The sequence below is a fragment of the Pristiophorus japonicus genome, chromosome 5 (assembly GCF_044704955.1).
Source record: "Pristiophorus japonicus isolate sPriJap1 chromosome 5, sPriJap1.hap1, whole genome shotgun sequence".
Lineage (NCBI taxonomy): Eukaryota > Metazoa > Chordata > Chondrichthyes > Pristiophoridae > Pristiophorus > Pristiophorus japonicus.
In genome coordinates this window covers 222,106,133-222,125,078 of record NC_091981.1, presented here as the reverse complement: position 1 = coordinate 222,125,078, position 18,946 = coordinate 222,106,133, and the positions used below count along the sequence as shown (strand labels likewise).

At 43.4% G+C, this 18,946-nt stretch overlaps 1 protein-coding gene across 1 annotated transcript in view; it reads right to left on the bottom strand.

Annotated features, from left to right (window-relative positions):
* itga8 (integrin, alpha 8) overlaps positions 1-18,946 on the bottom strand; it is a 352,157-nt gene that overhangs the window by 137,450 nt on the left and 195,761 nt on the right. The window contains exons 19-21 of the mRNA XM_070881330.1: positions 8,986-9,053; positions 8,594-8,741; positions 4,830-4,922 (exon numbers count right to left, since the gene is read on the bottom strand). Coding sequence (XP_070737431.1) covers positions 4,830-4,922; positions 8,594-8,741; positions 8,986-9,053 — 309 coding nt within the window. The remainder of the gene's footprint in view (positions 1-4,829; positions 4,923-8,593; positions 8,742-8,985; positions 9,054-18,946) is intronic.

The window sequence follows — 18,946 nt, the reverse complement described above, 5'->3', positions numbered from 1 at the left end:
ACATGGGCATCGGCACGTCATCCTCATTCGAGGACACATGGGCCACTCAGAAGCCTCGAAACAAGGAAAACTTTATTGGGCCAGAAGAGGCATACAAACAGGATCTTCGAAACAAGGAAAAACTTTATTGGGCCAGAAAAGTCAAACAGGCTGGGGATATAAAAGGGGCCGTGTGGCCACATCTCTCTCTCTTGCTCTCGCATGCTTTGCCTCTACAAGAACCGAGCACTCCGTGTGGGATGGAGAGAAGAAACCAGTACAGAACTAGATGGGACACGTTTTCACCAGGAGAAGCAGTGAGTAAGCCAACGAATCGGTGAGCATCATCCCTGCCCACGCATCTTTAAGATTACAGTCACAGGAGGTGTAGTGGCTTCTCCCAGTCAAGCCTTAGTAAGGGTTTTAGTGGGGAGGTTTTGCTGCAAGGACCATAGGAGCGTACACTGTGGATCCGAGCAGAGGATTTAGATGTTGGGTACTTCACGATAGGGACGGTTTAGACACGCCAGGGTATTATATTGTACTACATCGTCACTGTGTTTACTAGTTTTGCTGTGTTGGGGTAGCTTTAATAAAGCCGGTTGAGACTGAGGTATTTGACCATGACTCATTCATCTGTTCAGTACAGTAATCACTCCCAGGTCTAGAACTATTGTAACGTGGGGGTGCGTCGAAAACACCTAAGGGAAACCACTTACACCTTTTCCCCTTTCCCTACCTCTTCTTGTCAGTTTATTTGAAGGTAATTGAAATCTCCCATGATTATTATTCAATGTCTTTTATTCATTTCATAGATTTGCCTACATATTTCTTCCTCCACTTCCCTTCACTAACCAAAATAAATTGTGGGGGGACTTTATGCATAACTTTTCATTGGTAAACATCTGCAAAGTTAAAATCTAAAACCACTGGTAAGAGCTAATAGATAGAGCTGTATTGGTTCATCAAATGCTTGGAGTTGTTAAACAATGGACAGTATGCATTGTATAAAGTGTAATTTTAATGTATATGACACTTTCATGTCATACAGGAGCAGAAGATGCACACTATTTGTATGAGAGATGGAGATCATTTATCTGACTTATGAAACTATTTGAGATGCTGGATAGAGTAACTGTTGATGTCTGGAAGTGATTACAAAGTAGTAATTTAATTGAAGGGTTAATATAATTTCATAAACCTTGAAACCAAAGCTATTACCAGTGGTTTCATTTTTTAACTGCAGATATTTATAATGAAAAGCTACACATAGGCTGGGAAATTTCTGGGAGCTCCTCCCACTCCACTGGTGTTACTTTGCCAGAAATTATACGGAAACCCTGTTTGTGCGCATAAACAAGGTTCCTGGCCCACTTCTGGCAAAGCAGTGTCAGTGGAGCGGCTCCCAGGAACTTCCCAACCATAAAGTCACCCGAAAATTATTCTGATAAATGATGTGACATAAGGGTAAATTTTATGAGTTTGCCCTTTTGGTATAGAGCTCTGCCTGTTGAGAATGCATATTGGAAATTTGGGCATTGACCAGGAATTTCCTTGGAGCTGCTCCCGCTTACTGCACTTCCGGTGAAGTTACAGTGTCGGAGTGAGAGCAGTTCCGATGAAATACCCAGCCAAGTGAATTGTGAAGGAAACAATGGCCAGAGCACTCCAGGTCATTATATATGTGATAATGTCCACAATGAGACAATATTGACAAGGACATATCAGAGTCACTTAATTGAGTGATAATCCATAGTTGATCATTTGGAGTTAACACATTTGGTTGATGAAAATTGGCTCCTCTCAAATAGCAGCTTCTCAGCTGTGATGGTCAAACGCATACTCAGTTTACAGCATGCATATACAAGAACCCCACGGCAAAATATATATAAAGGCTGTATGCTACAACATAGTAGTTATTTTTGTCCAGTATAAATCTTTTGGTACAACATTCTCAGATTTTCAAAACTTCAGCAGCCCACAATGTAATATCATTACTGATCTGTGTGAATATTATACACTTGACTCAGGAAGTAATGAAAAGTTCAAGGGTCAATGATTCATTTATCCTCACTGAATCAAACAACTCAATCAGTGATCTACCCTTTGACCTAGTTTTGCGCTAGCCCAGTGATACAGCACTAGACCACCAACAGGTTCAAAAGAAGCATCAAATATTTTAAAATATAGCTGTTAGCTAAAAATAACAAAACGCATACCGCCAAAGAGCTTCACAAGCAGCACTCCTCGAGCACTGAATCTTTCAGGCTGACAATGGTAATACTTTCATTTTGCTCAGCATATTGTTAGTGAATTTTGCAGGTGCACATTTGGGTTGCCACCATACTTCAGGAACCAGCAGTAACAAACACCCCACTCACACAATATGAAAACAACTGAGCACTGCTTCAGCTTTGTACCCACTAAAGTGTAGCTGCAACCAGTGTGAAGCAAAAGTTAAAAAGTTTCTTGGTAGCCCAATTGACTCCTTAAACTTCATTTTTAATATTTCTAATCTTAGCAATGAGTTGACTCTTCACTGCCATTAAAATTAATTTAGATATCAGTGAGCAGAAATTTGCATATAGTATTTTCAGGGAGCAACACGGAGCCGGCAGTAGACTCGGGACTGCCAGACTTCATTGTTGTATATAAGAACCAGTCGAAAACCAATGCCTGCCACATAACTTTGCCCTTAACTACATTTTCTGCTGGTGAATTACCTGCACCCAACTGAATTTACAGCACACAACCTAGCACAATGAAATGGAGTACATCTTTGTCTTCAGCGCTCCCAGTGCTCTAACCCACCCACCGCAATTGGAGACCCCCCCCCCCATAAAGCCTACGATCAACCCACCGGCCACCAATTGGATCCCCCACGCCTCCTATACCCCACCTCCCATCAGGCCTGAGATCCTCCCCTACACCCTCCCCCCCCCCCACCGAGGCTTTCGATCCCCACTATGAGGCCCCCCTCCCGGCGTCCACTCGCCACCACAAGGTCTAGCCCACTCCTCCTGCTAGTAATCTTTGCTGACACCCTCCTCTTTGATCCTTCTGGCCCGCGATGTCCCTATCTGCGATCTTTTCACACACCCTTGCCCATGGTCCTCCCGGCCCGCAATCTCTTCACACCACCACCCCTGCAACTGCCCCCCCCCCCTCCCCCACCAATGGTCCTCCCGGCCCACGATCTCTTCACCCCCTTGAGTCCCCAACCCCTCCCAACCCCCCACCCTGTGTTCACCCTTGTACTTGTTTGGAGTCACTGTGTTGCAAAACAGTACTGAGCAGATAATATTTTGATTGGATATACAGCCTGAGGACATTAAACAATTGCTAGTTAAGCTTAGTTCGTGTGTCATAAAAACGCATGGCATATTATCATGAAGGCTGCATTAATAAAGGACACAGTTATATGAAAAATTGTTTGCCAAACTGATTTCTTGCTTTTGAACAGAGAAGCTGTGTGCCAGTTTGTGATATCAGTCTCAAGTGATGTGATGATGCAATTGATACCAACACAATGGCTCGGAACTTGCGGTCCTGTTGACGGCGAATTGACATTTAGCCATTGAAAATGACCACAACTTCAGGATTTAGCACATTCACAGCCTAACACAGAAATCCTGAAGTTGCGGTCTGTAATTCATTGGCCCTCCACAGACTGTGCTGTGACCCCCCCTCTCTACAGAATCAGCAATCAGTGTATTCATGAAAATTGACCAAAACTTCAGCTCTTCCATAGTAATACTGCTATTAAATATCCTTTTGGTTTAGGTATAACTGGGGTTTTGATAGCGCATTGACTACTAAACAAAGGTTATGGCCCTTAAAAACAAATTCTAATTTTATGGAGTGTCAAATTTATCCATTTTAATAAAATTTTAAAACATTTTTTTTAAAGTTTGTTCATCTTTATTTCAGTTTTTTCTTTTCCCCATGTGAGAGCCTCCATCTTTGTTTTACTCTCTTTAACATTTTTAACAAGTTAGAAACAAAGAAGCTTACCCACTTCCTGGTTCACTCTGTGAGAATTCACAGCAGCTCGCGTTAGGGATTCCCCATTAGCCTGTGTTGATTTCAATTATGCGTCAGAAAAGCCAACCTTCTCGCCACAGAGATCGCGGGATCTTTGTGGGAAGCTTACTTCAGGGCTAGCGGCAAATACCTTTGCTTTACCGCTGACTGAAAATTCCAGGATATTAGCCCTGAAATTACATATTTTAAAAATGTTTAAAGCATTTGTCTAAAACGCCTCTCTCTGGTATTTTAGTGCAGGAATTAACCTGATCATTGAAATATAATTCCAATACGTTAACCTTTTTTTAAATAACAACCCTCAGAACTGCAGTTGAATGATGGCTTTCTCCTTTTTTCAATCGACCAGAAATTGCGGTCAGGGTGATGGCCAACTGGCAGTGTTCACCAGCATTTTGCCATTGAAACTGACCCAAGGTTTGTTCATCTTTATTTCAGGTTTGCCTTTGGCCCATGTGAGAGCCCCCATCCTTCTTTTGCTCTCTCTAATATTTTTTAAAAGGTTAGAATTTTAAGAGCTTACTCACTTCCTGGTTCGCTGCCTGTGACAATTCTGCTTTTTCATTGGCTGCTTAGGCAGCATGTTGGCATCACAGCAGCTCGCAGTAGGGGATCCTCACTATATTCTGTTGATTTGAAGTGAATGTCTTGCGAGATCTTTGTGTGAAGCTTGTTTTGGGGCCAGCGGCAAACGACTTTGCTTCGCCGCTGACCGCAAATTCTACATACATTCGCAATGGGTGACCATTTCCACTGTACATAAATAACATTATACAATTCAGAAAAGTCATTTTGTTTTTACTTACATTGGTTCCAGCTGTCATGGGGTTCCCCAGGTCACAGACAACCATTTGAGTTGAATTATCCACTTTATAGGCGCAGCTTAGCTTGCTCAGTGCCTGGGGAACAAATAACAGGGTGACACAAACCTTAAGCATTTTACACATTCAGAAAGGCATTTCTTCTCTGCAAAATTCATATATACAAATGTTTAGCTGGGGTCAGAGTTTTATCATTTAAGTTTTAAAGACTCTGGGCATCACATAAAATCACATAAAAACCAAGTATTTTCCTCCTCCTCCAGAACCTGTAGAGTGGGATGCCCGTATCGAATCATAAGGGGAAAAATTCGGGAACATCCCAATTGGGGCGCTAACTTTTAAAAGTATAAAAAAATTAGCGCCAGGCTGGGCCGTGGAGTGCTGCCATGTTGAAAGGCTGCTTCCCTCCCTTAAAGGGAAGGGCCATTGCTGCAGGCTCTGCAAAATAAAAACTTACCTTCTCCCTGACGGCAGCCGTGATCCGGCCCGATCAGCCGGGTGCACTGAAGCACCATGATGGGCTGATCGATCACAGGCAAAGAGCGGCAACTAACCTGAAAGAGAGCAGTTAATTTTGTTTGGAATTTACCTCAGCCACCTTGCCTTTAATCATCGCCCCCGATGCGCCCGGCCTCCCAATGGACTTCTCCTGCAGCCGTCGGTATTTTTGCCCAGCTATGTTGAAGGGGGCGGAACCCAAGTTCGGGTCTGGGGCACTACCGGGGAGATGAGCATGGTGATGACATCATGATCTCCGGGCGAAGGAGATCGAGGCGCAACGCCGTACCGCCGCTGCAAATCCCCCGCCGAATATGGCGGGAGTCATAAGAACATAAGGAATAGGAGCAGGAGTAGGCCTTATAGCCCCTCAAGCCTGCCCCGCTATTCAATAAGATCATGGCTGATCATCGACCTCAACTCCACTTTTCCGGCCAATCTCCATATCCTTTGATTCCCCTAGACTCCAAAAATCTATTTATCTCAGCCTTGAATATATTCAGAGACTCAGCATCCACAGCCCTCTGGGACAGAGAATTCCAAAGATTCACAACCCTCTGAGTGAAGAAATTCCTCCTCTGTCTTAAATGGCCTACCCCTTATCCTGAGACTGTGCCCCCTAGTTCTAGACACTCCTGCCAGGGGAAACAACCTCTCAGCATCTATCCTGTCAATTCCCTTTCGAATATTGTATGTTTCAATGAGATCACCTCCCATTCTTCTAAACTCCAAAGAGTATAGGCCCTTTCTACACAAACTCTCATCATAAGACAGCCCTCTCTTCCCAGGAATTAATCTCGTTGACGTTATTGCCGCACCCGTTCGGTATCTGGTTAGCGCCCCGTAATCACACCCCACCCCCCCTCCCAGAGGCAATTATGGGAGGTGCTAACGAGGCCAATTTCTAGGCCATAGTTCGTACATAAGAACATAAGAATTAGGAACAGGAGTAGGCCATCTAGCCCCTCGAGCCTGCTCCGCCATTCAACAAGATCATGGCTGATCTGGCCGTGGACTCAGCTCCACTTACCCGCCCGCTCCCCATAACCCTTAATTCCCTTATTGGTTAAAAATCTATCTATCTGTGATTTGAATACATTCAATGAGCTAGCCTCAACTGCTTCCTTGGGCAGAGAATTCCACAGATTCACAACCCTCTGGGAGAAGAAATTCCTTCTCAACTCGATTTTAAATTGGCTCCCCCGTATTTTGAGGCTATGCCCCCTAGTTCTAGTCTCCCCGACCAGTGGAAACAATCTCTCTGCCTCTATCTTGTCTATCCCTTTCATTATTTTAAATGTTTCTATAAGATCACCCCTCATCCTTCTGAACTCCAACGAGTAAAGACCCAGTCTACTCAATCTATCATCATAAGGTAACCCCCTCATCTCTGGAATCAGCCTAGTGAATCGTCTCTGTACCCCCTCCAAAGCTAGTAAATCCTTCCTTAAGTAAGGTGACCAAAACTGCACACAGTACCCCAGGTGCGGCCTCACCAATACCCTGTACAGTTGCAGCAGGATCTCCCTGCTTTTGTACTCCATCCCTCTTGCAATGAAGGCCAACATTCCATTCGCCTTCCTGATTACCTGCTGCACCTGCAAACTAACTTTTTGGGATTCATGCACAAGGACCCCCAGGTCCCTCTGCACCGCAGCATGTTGTAATTTCTCCCCATTCAAATAATATTCCCTTTTACTGTTTTTTTTTCCAAGGTGGATGACCTCACATTTTCCGACATTGTATTCCATCTGCCAAACCTTAGCCCATTCGCTTAACCTATCTAAATCTCTTTGCAGCCTCTCTGTGTCTTCTACACAACCCGCTTTCCCACTAATCTTTGTCTCATCTGCAAATTTTGTTACACTACACTCTGTCCCCTCTTCCAGGTCATCCATGTATATTGTAAACAGTTGTGCTCCCAGCACCGATCCCTGTGGCACACCACTAACCAACGATTCCCAACCCGAAAAGGACCCATTTATCCCGACTCTCTGCTTTCTGTTAGTTAGCCAATTCTCTATCCATGCTAATACATTTCCTCTGACTCTGCGTACCTTTATCTTCTGCAGTAACCTTTTGTGTGGCACCTTATTGACTGCCTTTTGGAAATCCAAATACACCACATCCATCGGTACACCTCTATCCACCATGCTCGTTATATCCTCTAAGAATTCGAGTAAATTAGTTAAACATGATTTCCCCTTCATGAATCCATGTTGCGTCTACTTGATTGCACTATTCCTATCTAGATGTCCCGCTATTTCTTCCTTAATGATAACTTCAAGCATTTTCCCCACTACAGATGTTAAACTAACCGGCCTATAGTTACCTGCCTATAGTTCCTATATAAGCAGCGCACAATGACAGCTCCCTGGGGAAACAGGCTTTGATAGCGGATGGATGCAGTTCTAAGAAGTGCCTGTAAATTCATTCCCACTAAACAGCAAAGAAACAGGGGAATAGGCGGAAACAAATGCAACAACTATTCCCAGTATGTCCAAAAAAATAAGTATATTAAGAGCAAAAGATCAACATGGAGGCAAGGGGCCTCCCAAGTAATGTCCATTTTATATCAGCTTTGAGTATCTGGTGTACTGCTCAGGTGCCCAAACTTCATTCTGAGGTCTAGTCCTAATTTGAATCTTTTTCAGGGCATTAAAGCGCCGAGCACACACAGGTGTGCAGGCTCTCTGTACCACAGGAACTTTGCAGGCCTCCATATCCTACAAAGCCTGACACCACTGGAAAACACAGAGTGTCAAACATTATATTGTTAGCCCTTATATGTACTAAAGCTATACTTACGTGTTAAACTTTATTTTGAAAGGGCTATGATAGTTGACACTGTGCATATTTCAAACATGGTAAGTTAATACAAAGGGATGGCTTGAAGCAAACCATTGTCACATTGTAGTAGCTTCATCATTATTCTTGAAATTCAATTCCTGAACTTGGAAAGGCACAATTCCATTAACAATCTGCGCTGCAGTTCAATTTGACATGCTTCTTCATATTTCTTCACTATCAATTACACATACCCAATTGATTTTATGTTGCACTTCAAACAGTAACAATAAGAGGGATTCTTGGGGGGAAAAAAGGTCCCCAATTTTGACCTTATAACTGTCATCAACTCTGAGCCACTTGCAAGCTTTTTGTCTAAAAAGTCTATTTAGAATTATTATTTGACAATCTTCAAAAATACACCTACCCAAACTAAGTAGACATTGTGCCTTCAGTTCTATTACCTCATTGTTGCGAATAACACCAATATAATCTGCTTCCGGTGGTATTATGACACTGAGTTCTGCTTCATATGCTCCTTCCCCTTCATTCTTCCCATTTATGATTAAAGTGAGAGGGTTTTCATCTCCAATTATTAGCTGATGTCTATCACTGTGAGGCACAAAAAGGTGAAGCATCAATGCATTTTAATCTTTATCTTCTCCTAGCCAAACTGGCAGGATGCTACCAATCGTAAATAAACTCCACAGATGGTAAAGATATCATTCCTTTGGTCTCTTACTGACAATAAAAATTATCACAAATCTGTCATGATGAAAGCCCAAATATTTGGCTGTAAAGCTTAAATGCTGATAATCTTTAGGGAAATGTACTGCATATATAATTTTCAACTTACGGGGTAGCTGCAAGTTTAAGCGCTGGGATGCAAACATTGTCGTCTCCGCAGTCTAGGAGAATGTGTGCCTGTGTGACAAAAGAATGGTTATAATGATAAAGGCTACCATTTAGTTTTAAAGTTTTGTATTAGTTATAAGAACTATAAGGATCAACCTAATGCTGTAAACAATATTTAAATTGTTCCTTAACCAGTATCAAGACTCAGACCCAACTTGATACAAGAATTAGGCTCTCTGGTCCTTCTCGTAGTGTAGCCAAGGAAATTGCTTAAACATATGCTGGTTGGCTAAATGCCAAGAGTTAGAACAAATACATCTAAAATAATGTGTCAGTCTATCTATAATCCAATGCATTAATATTTACCCCCAGCGAATCTCCTTACTTCACATAACCTCAGTATGTCCTGACAATGGCCTTTTATTCAACTGCCACCAACAAAGGGTTGTTGACCTGAAACGTTGACTCTGTTTTTCTCTCCACAGATGCTGCCTGACCCACTGAGATTTCCAGCATTCTCTGTTTTTATTTCTGATTCCAGCATCCGCAGTATTTTGCTTTTGTATTAATGATGCTCTGTGATTAGTTGGACAAGGCAACACAAGATTTTCCCTTTCTAAAATGATGTGTACCTTGTTAGATCTACCTGACGAAACTGACCTTACTAATAGCAGCCAGTTCTGCAAACTCCAGGGTAAATCAATCTTTCTCTCCTAGAGCTTAGTTTCCACAAGTAAGAAAGATCTCACCTGCCGAGATGATCAGTGGGGAGAAGTTTGGAAACAAAGGTTGATGAGCTCTGCATGTAGCAAAATACAGGAAAACCAAAAATGATCCAAAAAAATACCACATGCCGTGCAGATTCCACAAACACTGTAAACCCCATAAATTTCATTCCATTTTTAGCAGAGGAAGATTGGGAGGGCTGAGACCTGAAAGGCACACTTTGACACATGTTCTGGTCATGCTCCAGAATCCAACCGTTCTGGACAGCAACTCAGGGAGGCCAGTGGACCAAGATTTGCTTATTTGCCAGAGCCATAAAATCCACCATGGGGAGCGATATAAACACAGCTCTCAAATTTAGCAACAAGGATGTGCGGCCATATATTCTGGCAAAGTACACAAACTTCCACAACAAACAGGAAAATAAATCATTTGTGGGATACATGCCAATCTGAATAGGTGACGTGTAGCCTGTGCCTGTAAGTGGGAAAATGATAGGTGGTCTTCCAGGGTCTACTTCCGGGAGAGCGGCTCATTGCACTGACACCCGAGGGTGTCACTTGCCTCCCATAAAAGTAGGGCCGATCAGCAAAACTAGAGCCATGGAAGGGAACAGCGACCTATCAGTTACACTGTATTGTATGATTTGTGGTTGTAAATTCCTCTGATCTTCTTCCCAGCAAGTTGGATTATTTCTGTTAATAATAAATCTTTCTCTCTAGCTAGATCTTTTCCATCCCACAGTGAAAATTACATTGTAAAATGTAATTAAAACAACACAGTTTCAATGAAACATGCTTCCAATAGTTTACATCCATTTTATTCATGTGCAGCTTTATAACAAATTCTCACAAAATTTTAATTAGGTTCACGTTGGAAATATTTCTCACCACATGCGATTTGTATCGTCTATGTATGGACGCACAGCTTCACTCCATCAATTTCATTTTTTACATCAAATAAAAATTTAACATTTATGCAATAGATCCTATTTTCAAAACCTGTGCAGTATCTAAAGCATTCAAAATTGATAAATAAATACAGCCCTTAGCCTTATTCCTTAAAAAAAAAAGAAACGTTCTCTTTCTAATCACGTTTGATGGCAATGTTCACCACGCTGCACTTTTCAATTAAAAGTACGTGATTGATGTGCCGATACTAACAGGAAGTGTAGGACTGTATAGTGTTTGGAAACCACGTAAAAAGCGTAGGGTGAAGGATGCTTTATAAATTGGGTGTGTAGATGGGCTCTCTATTAGGAAAGGAACCACAAACAATGATGTGCCATATGAGAGGTTATAAATCAAGGAGGCATGCAAGTGGAGTCCTTTAAATATTCTAGCTGGTCCTTTGGGATATGGTTTTAATAGGATTCCATTAGGGCACAATTTAAGAATATTTATTCACTTTCCTTTACATAGGTTGAGGGACCAAGCTCATGTTCGGTGTTGATCGTATATACTTGCGATGGTAATAAATCAGAAGTGAATTCTACTATTTTAAACTAATTTGTGGACTGTAAGAAGAACTTTGGCAAAGATTAATGGACTGATAGACTGTAACATGGCCAGGGAAATAACGTGTGTCTATTGAAGGGCACCAGAAACTAACTTGTTTGTCCTGCAGCTCTCGTTATGTGCTTTTGTGTACCACATTTATGCCATTACAATATAAATGCAGCACAATTTGTTTTTAATTCATTCACGTGGGCGTCGCTGGCAAGGCCAGCATTTATTGCCTATTCCTAATTGCCATAGAGATGGTGATGGTGAGCCATCTTCTTGAACTGCTGCAGTCGTGTGGTGAAGGTACTCCCACAGTATTGTTAGGGAGGGAGTTCCAGGATTTTGACCCAGCGACAATGAAGGAACGGCGATATATTTCCAGGTCAGATTGGTGTGTAACTTGGAAGGGAACCTGGAGGTGGTGCTGTTCCCATTGTTGTATCGACCAATCAAATCTTGATCTGTTTCACTGTTCCGTCTCCACCAAGTCCCACCCAATGTAGTTGAACGTGGTGGAGTAAGATTGTGATGGTTCTAATGTAGCACTTGTAGTCAATGCAACAGCTCAGAATCCAGTATGCGGCATGGTGTCATAATATCATGACGTACACTGAAGCCACTTTATATACATGTTACATTTATATAATTGAGCATTATCTATTTTACTGCAATATCAGACCTGTGTACAATTGGATTGAAATTTCAAGGCTCCCGCCCAGTGGAAACATAGCAGTAATGCCCCAATAATTGGTGGGGAATGATTTACCGTCCCATATAAAATGTCACTGTGGTTGCAGCAATGTTTCTCTGGGCTTAGCTCTGGGTGGCCAGACTGGTCCCCTGAGTCAGGTGGTAGGTCCATTTCTCTTTGCATACAATGTCCTCAGCTGAGGAGACTTAGGAATCCAGATCTCAGGGGTCCAGTGTCAAAAGAGGCTATGATTGGGGAGTATCAATCTCATGTGGAAACAATTTCCCCAACGTATATTTGAGATGATGAATAAGTGTAAGGAGTCCATTATCTGCATCTGCAGGAAGTTTCTAACGATCTGCAAAAGATCCTGCAGACTGTGACAGCCTGTAAAATTGTTGCTGCTTCAAAATGCTAGGAAGAGCTTGTAAGGGCTTTGTAGCTTGTGGAGTGGTAGCTACGAATACTTCAAAAAATGCTTTGAACAATCACTTCCAACATCTCATTGGGAGTATTAGGTCTGTGATGACACCGATCTTTGAGCTTGGACCCAACTTTAGTGGGCTGTAAGGAGTGGGCGCAAATGTCACTGTCTCTTTGGAAAGTGGCAGTGCCCTCCAATGCCTTTACTAGAGAGCTTCAGACATGGACCCGACATCCCCCCCAGCCTCCAACTTGCTACTGGTTAAAATTGTGGCTTGTGCTACTTGGAGGCAGCTTTAATTATGTGGAAGTTTAATTTGAGGTGAGAGGAAATGCTGAAACCAATAGTGTCAAAAGGTGAAGAAGGACTAAGAGTGAGGAAGATAAGTGGTAACCATTGGTTAGACTTGTGAGAGACATAAAGAACCATGGCCGAGAATCTTCTCAGAGCTGCTCCTGCTCCATCGCTGTGATATTGCCAGAAGTGCCTCAGAAATCCTGTTCAAGCACGTAAATTGGGTTACCGGCGCACTTCTAGAAAAGTTACGACATTGGAGCAGCCCAAAGAAATTCCTGGCTCATGTTCTTGAAGAATTGAAAGAAACAAGATTTTAATTTCTCCGTTGAAAGACACAGAGGAGATTAAAATGCAGTGCATCACTCACTGCATTGCAAAGGGACTGGAGATTGTGAGCATTGAGTGAGTGCGATCTGAAAGACATTGACAAATGTGGAATGGAGACATCAGCATTAAAATTATTAGAGTTGAATGATGAGTGGAGAAGATCATTGATGGGAAGAATGAAGAGAGTGTGAAAGAGGGCAGAGCACTAGGGAACTCCAAAGTTCATGGAATAAAGATGAGATGATGAGCTATGATGTACAACACAGATTGAGTGATTTGAGAGGAAACTAGCTGATGTACAAGGCAATTGTACATCAAGGTGTTCAAAAGTAGAAATCCAGACAACTAGATCACTAGTAGTAGCAAGATCGTTCGAAAAAGTATATTGGCAGATTCAGATTAAGCCAAAGTATGACTAATAATTGTGAGTTAACAGCAGCTTACATACTTTAGACAATACTGATCCAAAGACAACAGAACAAAAGTTAGAAGGATCATGGTTGAGAAATTGCTTAGCGCCCCATTTGGGGCGATAAATTTTGCGGTAGCTCAAAAGTATCACCGGGTACTGTGCGAGGGACTCTGATGCGAACTTCCGGTTTAGCGCTCCAGGAAGGAAGTGGAGCACTAAATCAAGTGCTACCACTTCCTTTGGAGCAATAAAGCCAGCAATAGGGGAGGTAGTGGTGCAGCGCTGCCCAATATCGAGAGCAGCACTGCCGGTAACGGAGGCTCCTTCCCTCCCTTAAAGGGAAGGACCATTGCTGCAGGCTCTGCATTGAAACAAGGTCCCTCTTCACCAACACAGCCGCGATCTGCGATGACCAGCCCCAAGCACTCTAGCAAAGTGCAGGTAGGCTTTATCGTAGCCGAAGAAAATTATGAAAAATTAAAGTAATCAATTAGGAAACTTTCTTCAATGACGCAACCATCATCCCCTTTAAATAGCACATCCCATGCGTCCGGCCTCCCTAAAAACGCCTCCTGCAGCTGTCGGTGTTGTCGCCCAACGATGCTGCAGGAGACGGAACCGAAGTTCGGGTCTAGGGCGCTACCGGGGTGATGCGTAGCACGAGGACATCACGATCTCCGGGCGCAGGAGATTGTGACGCTAGAGGTTGCTACCACAAACCTCTAGGGAAATGCAGCAGGCGCCGGTACTCTCGCCCGGGTGCAAACACCCCTCCCCCACCCCCGGAGATGCTAACGTGGGGCACAAACAAGGCCAATTTCTAGCCCCACGTTTCTTAGAGTCAGGGTAAACATGAGAACATTTCCAAGGAGAAGGAAAGCTAGGCTTGGAGAAAGAGAGGCTTAAGAGACAAAAGGTTTAAGTATAGAGGCACGCATCTTGTGGACAATGGAAGACATACCATCAGGAGAAGAGACTTTATTGGGGTCCATTTAATATCCTATTTTAGAGAACTATTGGGAGTCATTTTCAACTTTGTTGCCTGGGCAGTAAAAATGGCGAACAGATCGTCTGCCCATTGCAGAATCGCTGATTTTAATTCATTTAAATCAATGGAGCAAAAATTGGGCAGGTTCTACAAGGGTGCACAATCTATTACATCCGATTACCGCCAATGTAACTTTAAAGCTGCGTGGCCATGCAGCGTCCGGAGCTCCCGCGCAGCTGGCTCAGAGACTGTCAAAGAGGAAAAACCATGCATGCGCGGTATTTTGAAACAGCCATACTGCCCCTGAAAGGGGCTGCACATCCTCCCAAAAATTAAAGGTAACATTGGTTACTGACCAGGCAATGAAGTTAAAAATTCACATCCCATGCCCCCCATTAAGTTTCCAAGGGATAATTTATATCATGTAACAAATGGGATCTGAATCAAAAGACATGAGTGAATTCCCTCCCGTTTACCATGTTGAATCGAGTAAATATCGACCATTCTAAATAAATGAAAACCATTTTCTAAATTCCGTGAAGTCAGAGTTTCCACCAGTATAAACATTAGTAGGTCCACATCTGAATTCAATGTAGCTAACCAACACACCTGTTGCCAGCCATCTGTCTCCTCCCCTCCCACAATTCACGGGAATTCCTTGCGATAAAGAGAAAAATGTGTGCTGGCACTTGTACAATTTTTTTAAATTTCCCTTTTTTAAATATCCTCATGGGGAGGTATGCTTTTGCTGTTGGGGAGAGTTTAAATTAAGTTGGCAGGGGAATGGGCACCAGGATATAGCATTAGAAAGGAGAAATAAAGGGCACAAAGGATTGGGAGAGACGGATAGCAATAACAACAACAACTTGTTTTTATATGGCACCTCTAATGTAGTAAAATGTCCCAAGGCGCTTCACAGGAATGTTATAAGACAAAACAAATAAATTTGATACTGAGCCACATAAGAAGAAATTACGGCAGGTGACCAAAAGTTTGGTCAAAGAGAAAGGTTTTAAGGAGCGTCTTAAAAGGAGGAAAGAGATAGAGAGGCGGAGAGATTTAGGGAGGGAGTTCCAGAGTCTAGGCAGCTGAAGGCACGGCCACCAGATGTTGAGCAGTTATAAATCAGGGATGATCAAGAGGGCAGAATTTGAGGAGCGCAGACATCTCGGGGGGTTGTGAGGCTGAAGGAAATTACAGAGATAGGGAGGGGAGAATATTACAGTGCTGGGGAGGATGTCCTGAATTAGTCAAGGACAGAATCTATTTGGTTAGAGTTAAGAAGCAATAAAGATGTCACTGCACTACTAAGGGTATTCTAGAGACCATCAAGTAGTGGAAAAAATATGGAGGAGCAAATTTGCAGAGAAATTACAGAGATGCAAGAACTATAGAGTAGTGATAATGGGGGACTTCAACTATCCTAATATAGGGCCCAAATTTGCCCAGGAGTTGCTCTGTTTTTTTTGGAGCAACTTGATTTTTCTGGAGTATCTTAAAAATTCCCATTCTGCACATTTAATTTGCGCCCGTGTAAATGAGTTAGTTAGGATTTTTTTTAGTTTAGTTTTTTTTTCAAAAGGGGCTGTTACCAGCCACCTACACCTGTTTTGGCCATTTAAGCCAGTTTGGACAGCTAATAGTTGCTCCAAACTAACTTAGGCCAGCGTATGTGGCCACTTGTGGCCGCATAGAAAACCCGTGCGGAGAGTTAAGAAATCAGCGCAGGTAGGTATTTAACGACTTAACTGAAGAATGTGAATAGGATCAAACAGCTATACAGGACTTTATTTGACAAACTTCGCAAAGTTAATTTACTATACAACAGAAGCATTCATAGAAGCTTAAACGACAAAAATAAAAGAAGTAGAGACAAAACATATTTACAGAATTTTTTCAAAATATCCAAATAAAAAGTAGAAGTACCTCCTGCTCGTAGGAAAGTATTTTCATCAACAGGGTTACGAAAAGTCTCAAGTAAGCTCTTTAAAATTACTGGCTACATAGTTATCACACCTTCCTCACCCATCAAAACTCTCCTCTCTTCCCCCCCCCCTCATCAAAACTCTCCTCTCTCCTCCCCCCACCACCCCCCCATCAAAACTCTCCTCTCTCCTCCCCCCCCGGATCAAAACTCTCCTCCTTCACCCCCCCACCCCCCCACCAATCAAAACTCCTCACCCCCCTCCCCCCCCCGATCAGAAGTCTCCCAGCACCAACCCGTTTCTTGTAGCCCTCAGCGCGGGAAGGCTGTGGCCGGCCTGAGCGGCAGGCCACTCAGCTCGGGATAGGGGCAGGATGCGTTGGGTCCCACGCTGCAGGCACACATCATCACAATCACGGGAGGAGCTACTGTGCATGGGCAAATGATCCAATGCACATGCGCAACGCTGCCGGCACAGCTACAGACGCTGGGGCGTAGCCCCGGCCCCTGCCAGCTGTTTCAGCAGCACGGCCCAAGCTCCGCCCCACACTGTGCTTGCCACGCCACGCCAAGGCCTAGGACGGTCCACAGAGTGGGGAGAATACGGAGCTACATTATTGGCGCCGTTTTGGGAGCAGAAAGTCGGCGCACCTCAGGTAAGTGCGTCATTTTAACTGGAGGGCCAAATTTGGGCCCATAGACTGGGACAGTGTAAGGGGCAGAGATAGGGAAAAATTTCTGAAGTGCGTTCAGGAGAACTTTCTGGATCCTTATATTGTTGGAAGCAGTGGTTTTACTTCAGGGGGCACTGGCACAGTACTGGGGAAAGAGGGAGCTGTTTCATTGGGACGGGCTCCACTTGAACCGGGCTGGAACCAGTGTCCAGGCGAATCGAATACTAGGGCAGTAGACAGGGCTTTAAAATAATGAAGGAGGATGGGAGGATTCCGGAAAGAGTAAATTTAAAAGCAGCAAGAGAAATGTCAAGGGTCTTGAGCAGAGCAAAGTTTTGGATAAAAATAAGCAGAGTGGATCAGGAAGGGACAGAGAGTAACAAAGGTAATAGGGAAAAATAGAAAAAGGTCAGAGCTAAAGGTTCTGGATGCACGAAGCATTCGCAACAAAATAGATGAAGTAATAACGCATATAGAAATGAATAGGTTTGATCTAATAGCCATTACGGAGACATCATCATCATCATAGGCAGTCCCTCGAAATCGAGGAAGGCTTGCTTCCACTCAAAGTGAGTTCTCAGGTAACTGAACAGTCCAATACAGGAATTACAGTCTCTGTCACAGGTGGGACAGACAGTCGTTGAAGGAAAGGGTAGGTGGGACTGGTTTGCAGCACACTCCTTCCGCTGCCTGCGCTTGTTTTCTGCATGCTCTCGGCGACGAGACTCGAGGTGCTCAGCGCAGACAAAAGGGCAGACAAAAGGCAGGTAACTATAGGCCAGTCAGTTTAACATCTGTAGTGGGGAAAATGCTTGAAACTATCATTAAGAAAGAAATAGTGGAACATCTAGATAGGAATAGTGCAATCAAGCAGACGCAACATGGATTCGTGAAGGGGAAATCATGTTTAACTAATTTACTGGAATTCTTTGAGGATATAACGAGCATGGTGGATAGAGGTGTACCAATGGATGTGGTGTATTTAGATTTCCAAAAGGCATTCGATAAGGTGCCACACAAAAGGTTACTGCAGAAGATAGAGGTACGCTGAGTCAGTGGAAATGTATTAGCATGGATAGAGAATTGGCCAACTAACAGAAAGCAGAGAGTTGGGATAAATGGGTCCTTTTCGGGTTGGAAATCGGTGGTTAGTGGTGTGCCACAGGGATCGGTGCTGGGACCACAACTGTTTACAATATACATAGATGACCTGGAAGAGGGGACAGAGTGTAGTGTAACAAAATTTGCAGATGACACAAAGATTAGTGGGAAAGCGTGTTGTGTAGAGGACACAGAGAGGCTGTAAAGAGATTTAGATAGGTTAAGTGAATGGGCTAAGGTTTGGCAGATAGAATACAATGTCGGAAAGTGTGAGGTCATCCACCTTGGGAAAAAAAACAGTAAAAGGAAATATTATTTGAATGGGGAGAAATTACAACATGCTGAGGTGCAGAGGAACCTGGGGGTCCTTGTGCATGAATCCCAAAAAGTTAGTTTGCAGGTGCAGCAGGTAATCAGGAAGGCGAATGAAATGTTGGCCTTCATTGTGAGAGGGATGGAGTACAAAAGCAGGGAGGTCCTGCTGCAACTGTATAGGGTATTGGTAAGGCCGCACCTAGAGTACTGCGTGCAGTTTTGGTCACCTTACTTAAGGAAGGATATACTGGCTTTGGAGGGGGTACAGAGACGATTCACTAGGCTGATTCCGGAGATGAGGGGGTTATCTTATGATGATAGATTGAGTAGACTGGGTCTTTACTCGTTGGAGTTCAGAAGGATGAGGGGTGATCTTATAGAAACATTTAAAATAATGAAAGGGATAGACAAGATAGAGGCGGAGAGGTTGTTTCCACTGGTCGGGGAGACTAGAACTAGGGGGCACAGCCTCAAAATACAGGGGAGCCAATTTAAAACCGAGTTGAGAAGGAATTTCTTCTCCCAGAGGGTTGTGAATCTGTGAAATTCTCTGCCCAAGGAAGCAGTTGAGGCTAGCT